Source organism: Elephantulus edwardii, unplaced genomic scaffold (genome assembly GCF_000299155.1).
Source record: "Elephantulus edwardii isolate Elephantulus edwardi_28Jun2011 unplaced genomic scaffold, EleEdw1.0 scaffold00217, whole genome shotgun sequence".
Lineage (NCBI taxonomy): Eukaryota > Metazoa > Chordata > Mammalia > Macroscelidea > Macroscelididae > Elephantulus > Elephantulus edwardii.
This window is the reverse complement of record NW_006399967.1, coordinates 817,807-824,571: the sequence shown is the minus strand read 5'-3', so window position 1 is coordinate 824,571 and position 6,765 is coordinate 817,807. Positions and strand designations below refer to the sequence as shown.

Here is a 6,765-nt window from a genome sequence, read left to right as displayed (position 1 = left end):
TCTGCACTCATCCCAGCCCCTACCCCCTCCTGGATCCCCTCATGCCCCCCTATTTCTGTTCCAGGAGATTTGTGGGTTTACCGCTGGGACCTTGGGCAAATCTCCCCTCTTGGGGAACAGGGATGATCTTTGCGGCCCTTGATCTCTAGGCCATAGTGGGGGTGCTTCTGCCCCCAGGTAACTCTGGGCCAAAGCTCTAAACATCCTGGTTGTCACAACTGGGCCAAGGTGCTGACAACATTGTAGGGATGGGGGCAGAGGTGTTTCAGAACACCTGCAGTGCCCACTACCCCCAAGAGAAGGATTCGACCCCGTCTTCCCGGGTCTGAGGCAGGACCCCCTCATTAATCTTATGAGGCCGTGAGTTCAGTCCCTGCCTCTCACGGGACCACAGAAGGGTGTAGCCCGAGCTAGGTGCATTTCTTGGGGTGTACTACACAGGCAGGCAGGCCGGCCGGCCCTCAGTGACTGGAAGTCTGCTCGGTGAGCCCCTGGGGAGTGGTCGGTGGGCCTGAGGCCTTGACCCCTGGGGCCACCCTGACCCTGATACTCCTGCAGCAATTCATGGAGATCGAGCCCGAGATGCTGGCCATGGAGACCATCGTACCCGTGTACTTCGCCGTGGAGGACGAGGCCCTGCTGGCCATCTATGAGCAGACGCAGGCGGCCTCGGCCTCCCAGGGCTCTGCCTCTGCTGCCGAGGGTGAGCTGGGCTGGAGGCGGGGTCCAGGGGCAGGAAGGGGGTGGGCAGGACTCTGCGGGTTTGAGGAGCCCTAGTGGTGGTCGTGTAACATAGTAGGCTGGAGGGTCAGCAGTTTGAATCCCTCCAGCTGCTCTGTGGGAACCAGGTGGGCAGCCTCTATAAAGATTACCGCCCAGAAGCCGGGGAGGTTCGTCACAAGGACAAAAGCGTGCGAGCTCTTTTGGGACAGTGACATGTTTTCGTGGGGGGAACGCCTGTCCCTCCTTGAGCCTTCTAGGGAGCAGGACAGAGGGGAGGAGGGTCCACAGACAGCTTTTATCTGGGGATGCCCTCAGATCCAAGGTTCTGATGGACAGCAGCTTGGGGTCCTGTAAATCAGCCTCACGCAACTGCTGTCTAAAAGGTTGGTGGTTCAGATCCACTCAGGTGCCTCAGAAGAAAGGCCTGGAAACCTTGACACTGTTGAGCAGATCTGTTGTGCAGTGTGGGGTGTCCATGAGATCAAGGTAGCAGAGACCCATTCCTTTGTCTTCTTTGCAAAGCAAACAGCAGAAACTTGAACTTGCCACAAGCCAGCTTGTCTGTGGGCTCCCAGGCTCCCAAGGAGTTGTTTATACAGAAAGGGGGCCTCCAATTGGGGCTGGACAGTGGTTTCAAGCTGGGCAGGTGGCAGCTCCTCCCCTCTGCCAGTGGCACCCCGCCAGCCCGTCTCTGTCTCGGGCCTGGCCAGGCCTCTGCATTCCCTTCTGGTGGGGTTTCTTTGTCACGTGCACCTGTGGGATCTCAGAGCCACCACCCTGGCAGAGGACCTTACGGAGGCCAGCAGCATTGTCAGAGGCGAGGACACAGCCATCACCCCGGGAGCTGGTGGCATAGAGGTGGGCACAGAGCAGGAGCTGTACCCCCAGGCTGCTGGGAGCAATAGGGCGAGAGTGAAGACCCACTGGGGATGCATGGAGAAGCCGAGGGGGGCCTGTCCTGGAATAGTGTTTGGAAAGGAGTGGAGCTTTGCTGCTATGACCCGGTTGGACCTCCAGCACCACCCCGAGTGGGAAGCAGAGGCCCTTACACCGACCGTGAGTGGCGCTGGCCTCACGTGTGTCGTGCAGAGCTGCTGAGCTCTGTTGCTGCTTCATCTCAGAAATCAGTCACCAGGCCTTTCTTCCGAGCTGACTGAGTGAGAGCAGTGGACGGAGGGCAGTAGGAAGGGGCCACAGAGGCTGCTCCTCGTGCCCCAGCTGGCCGGGCCGCCCAGGGCTCTCGGCCTGACACGCCCCTCTGTCCCCAGTGCTGCTGCACACGGCCACCGCCAACGGCTTCCAGATGGTCACCAGTGGGGTCCAGAGCAAGGCCGTGAGCGACTGGCTCATCACCAGCGTCGAGGTGAGTCCTGCCCTGCCCGATGGTCCTGCCTTCCCTCCTCAGAGGTCCCACAGTAGCCCAGGGACCATGCTGTCCACCCAAGGAGGGGGAGCTCCCTCACATCCATGGGGTCTGTGCTGCCCCGCCTAGCCCCAGGGCCTGCCTTCCCTCCCCGGGGTCCAGACCTGCCCACAGGTCAGTCTGCCCACAGGATGCTGGGCTGGCTGCAGCAACACCCGCTGCCCACTAGAGGGAGCGCTTACTGAGGCACACGCTTGTCCCTTCTGCTTTGCTTAAACCAGGGGATCCCTGTGGTGTCCCCATAAAACCCAGGTCCTTCCTCTGTGGGGACCCCGCCATTCCCCGGCCTTCTCGTGATCTTCCCTCGGAATCGCTGCCCCAGCCACTCGGGCTTCCTTGCCCCACCTCAGAGTACAGAGAATGGCCAGCAGCCTGTGCTCAAGGACACACAAGTTTTATTGGCACATAGCGTGTCGGTTTTGTGATTGATTGTCTGTGTTGCATCAGAGACGAGAGGCCCATGGGATTGAAACTCCGGGCTCCAGATCTCTGTAGAAAGTGGGGTGACTCCAGACGGGAGCAGAGCGTGGGTTCTGGCACAGTTTGAGGCAGGGGGACTTGGCACCCAGGTGCTGTGTGTGTAAAGGTGTACACAGCAGGCACCCAGGCCTTGAGCCTGTCCACACACACACAGTCAGGTGGTGCACCTGCTCGCCCCTCACCCCCACGCACGTGGTCTCGTTCCTCGCGAGCGTCTCATCTAACCTTCTCATTGGCTCTTGTCACTTTTGATTCTAAACAGGTAGTTTCTTAAAGAGCATGAGGTCAGGGCAGACAGCTAGCGAGTGAGCTGTCGTGGTGTGTGTTTTAGAGAAGACAGCAGGGACAGCTTCAGCTGAAGGATACGAGTTCATCTCAGGGCTGGAGTCACAGGTTCAGCCAGATAGTCTGGATTTGAGGGGAATTTCACTTCTACTCTGCATTGTTCTCGTTTTGAAGCCCTGGTCAGGATGCTCCTGTAAAATCTTTTTCAGAAAGGACAGCATCTTAAGAGAAACCGGGAAAGGTGGGCTTCGGAGACCAAAGCAGGGCTAGGGGCCCGTCCCCAGGGGCCTCCCAGGGATTGGGGCGGGGGCCTCAAAGTGTAGGAGCATGGCCGCTAATAGGCTCCAACTGGCCCAGAGGGGACATCTGTCAGCCTGCGGGCTCCTCCGCCCCTCTTCCTGCAGATGGAGGCTGCAGTGACAGTGGCCTGGGGTTGGGTGGTCTGCTCTCCCTGGCCGGCCCCACCAAGCATGCCCTTCACAGACTCTCTCTGCAGGGGCGGCTGACCGGGCTGGGCGGAGAGGACCTGCCCACCATCGTCATCGTGGCTCACTACGACGCCTTCGGAGTGGCCCCCGTACGTACCCCACGCCCAGGGCTCCCCATGGCCCCTCGACCACCCCTGCAGGGATGTGGTACCCTCAACACAACAGAAAACCCTCTTGCCGAGTAGAATCTCAGCTGCAGCTGCCACGGAGCGGATTCTGACTGCTGATGACCCTGTGGGGTGCAGCAGAACCTCCCCGGGGCCTCCAAGGCCGGGAAACTTTATGGACCCAACTGCCTCTCCCTTCCTCCTCCTCACCTCTTCCCCCCACTCCTCCCTCCTCCTCCCCCTCCTCTAGTTCCCTTCCTCCTCCCCCCACCTCCGTACCACAGAAAGTAGGTGACCAGGTCAGTGCTGGAGTCCCCAAGGCCACCCCAGGTCGGTGACTTACTGTCATTCACAGCGTAGTCACTCAGTCAAGAGTAGTGTGGGATCTGGACACACTGGGCACAGCCTCCACACACCCCTGCCCACAGGGTCACACGGGGCACGCTCTGTCCGCCAGCCCCACGGGGTCACACCGGGCACACTTCAGCCCCCAGCCCCCCCGGGTCACACAGGGTGCATATGGGGTCACGTGGGGATGTGCTTTGCCCCCCCTTCCTGTGGGGTCTCAGGGACATGCTGTGGTAGAAGTGCTGTCCCCAGCGAGGCTCATCACACCCAGTGACCAGGTGGGCGAGGGCATCTGCCAGGCCTGTCTCGGAAGGAACACTGACTCCACTCTGTGATGTGGTCCCCACAGACAAGGCAGGAAATGGGGCAGCCCCTGAGTCCACACCCCCTCTACAACCAGGGGCCCCAACAGTAAACAGTGCCATTGTGGGGTGTCCCAGCACCCCAACATGACAGCAGACCTGCCCCACGGTTACTGGGCTAGATTGCACTGGGGTGGTGGACCCCACCCTCTGGGCAGCATGGGTGCTTCCCTGTTGAGCCCGGTGTCCAGGGTCCACCCTGAGCAGACGTGCTCTCGCCCACAGTGGCTCTCGCACGGCGCCGACTCGAACGGGAGCGGCATCTCCGTGCTGCTGGAGCTGGCCCGCCTCTTCTCCCGGCTCTACACGTACAAGCGCACCCACGCCGCGTAAGTGCGGGCAGCGGGGGCTCTGCGGAGGGCTGGGCCCTGGGTCCACCACTGCACTGGACCCCGGCCGTCTCAGGATCAACCCCGGGGTGCCTGTGGGTCCATAAGGAGTGCTTCGAGCTGTAGATGATAGAGGCTCACAGCAGAGTGTCTCTCAGTCACCGGTGCTTCCAGAACCTTAGCCGGGCCTCCCTGAACCGCCCGGGCCTCCCTGCACCGGTCAGGCCTCCCTGCACCGGCCGGGCCTCCCTGCACCAGTCAGACCTCTCTGCACTGACAGGGCCTCCTTGCATCAGCCGGGTCTTCCTGCACTGATAGGGCCTCCCTCGACTGACCAGCTGACTATGTTCATAGACCAAGTAGGGAACCAAGCAGCAGCCCTGGTCTCCCCCACACAATGTTAGTAGTACCCCCAGGTCTCAACTCAGCAAACCCTTGTCTCTGCTAAGTCGGCACCAACGTGGCTGACTCCGCGGCTTTTCGGAGGCTGTAAGTGACGGGGGAGGGGATGGCCCAGCTTTATCCTGGAGCCGATGGTGGTTTCGATCCACGAGAGAGAAAAAGAGGCACCTCCGTTTGGTCAGCAGCTCAACTCCCTGGGGCCTCTGCCACTAAGCTAGCTCCCTGCCTCCCAGTCCGGGCAGCCACAGATGTCCCCAGTGTCCCCTGGGGCGAGAACGTGTCCTCTCCACACCTCACCTCCAGGAGGACTAGCTCAGTTGGCTGGGATTACCCGGCCACCATAGTCCAGAACAACAAGGTGCCGTGACCTGGAGAGTGGAAGGAGCCAGCCCGCCTCCTGTCCCCTCAGGTCACCGGCTGCGGGCCCGGGTGCCGTGGGGAGGGCCCTCTCTTAACTATCTGGAAAAGTGAATTGAGTTGAGTCCTTGTACACACTGTCCGCCAGCTGACGTCCCTCTGGGTTAGACGGTGTAAACCGGGGACCCCGTGCCCCGTACGTGGACTTGTGAGCAGTGTCTCAGACCAGCTAGCTGTGGGGGCACAGGTGGGATCCCCCGCCCAGAGTTCTCAGGTGATTGTGCTGCATCCCTGAGTGTTGGTGTGGGGGGACCACCCTGCAGGGCACGGGCTGGCCTGGCCCCGGAAGGTTCCACTCGTGTGTTAGCACTGCTTGGGGAGGGGGACCCTGGCCCAGGGGCTCCTCACCTTCTCGGTAGGTGTCCCCCCGTCACAGGTCCTCCCGGGATCTGCGACCTGGCCCTTGTCTCTCCTTCCACCCAGGACACTCACCTGTCAGTAACGTCCCCGGTCCTCCCCTGCCAGGTACAATCTCCTGTTCTTCGCTTCCGGAGGAGGCAAGTTCAACTACCAGGGCACCAAGCGCTGGCTGGAGGACAACCTGGACCACACGGGTGAGGCCCTGTCCCCAGCTCTCCCAACCCGTGTGCATCCCCCAGCCCTCGGCTTCGCTCCCCTGGCTCTCGCCCCATCCCTCATTCTGCCCCCTCCTTTCTGTCCTCCGAGGTTGCCCCCCTTTCTCCTTCTACTCCAGATGTCACCCCTCCACTCTACCTCCTTTCTCTTTCCCCTGCTTTCATCTGCATTGCATCCCTCCCACTCTCAGCACCCCCACTTCTCCCACTCACAGCTCCCCCCTCTGCCCGCAGACTCCAGCCTGCTGCAGGACAACGTGGCCTTCGTGCTGTGCCTGGACACGGTGGGCCGGGGCAGCAGTCTGCACCTGCATGTGTCCAAGCCCCCCCGGGAGGGCACCCCACAGCACACCTTCCTCCGGGAGCTCGAGATGGTGAGCGTGCCAGACCGGCAGGACTGTTGCCCCTCAGCTAGCCCAGGGCCGCTCAGGGGGCCTGCGGAAACTCTGCAGGTGTGGGGCACGAGGCTGGTCAGTACACACCCTCCCCCGCCGGCAATCCTGTTCTCCGCCACTCCCCGGGCCCTGAGTGGGCCTGCTGAGATGGGGTCCCCACTCCGACATCTCCAGGGAGCCTCCTCCCAGCCGGCTCTGCCTGCAGCCAGCACACACCGGCCGTGCTCTCCCTCCTCTCCCCCCTGGCCCCCCACACCCCCACCTCGGACTTCACCCAACTCTGCCCCAAATGCCGACTTCCTGCCCCCATCATCACTGGCCCCCCCACATTCCCTGACCCCACCCATATCACTGGCCCACCCTGCATTCCCTGGACCAGCCCATATCACCGGTCCCCCCTGTACTCCCTGACCTTGCCCTGTAATCACCGG

The 6,765-nt window shown here is 61.8% G+C and overlaps 1 protein-coding gene across 2 annotated transcripts in view; it reads left to right on the top strand.

Annotated features, from left to right (window-relative positions):
- Positions 1 to 6,765, top strand: part of NCLN (nicalin) — a 21,610-nt gene that overhangs the window by 10,465 nt on the left and 4,380 nt on the right. For both annotated transcript variants that reach the window (XM_006897905.1, XM_006897906.1), the window contains exons 3-8: positions 559 to 703; positions 1,992 to 2,086; positions 3,408 to 3,488; positions 4,442 to 4,545; positions 5,830 to 5,918; positions 6,174 to 6,313. In XM_006897905.1, coding sequence (XP_006897967.1) covers positions 559 to 703; positions 1,992 to 2,086; positions 3,408 to 3,488; positions 4,442 to 4,545; positions 5,830 to 5,918; positions 6,174 to 6,313 — 654 coding nt within the window. The remainder of the gene's footprint in view (positions 1 to 558; positions 704 to 1,991; positions 2,087 to 3,407; positions 3,489 to 4,441; positions 4,546 to 5,829; positions 5,919 to 6,173; positions 6,314 to 6,765) is intronic.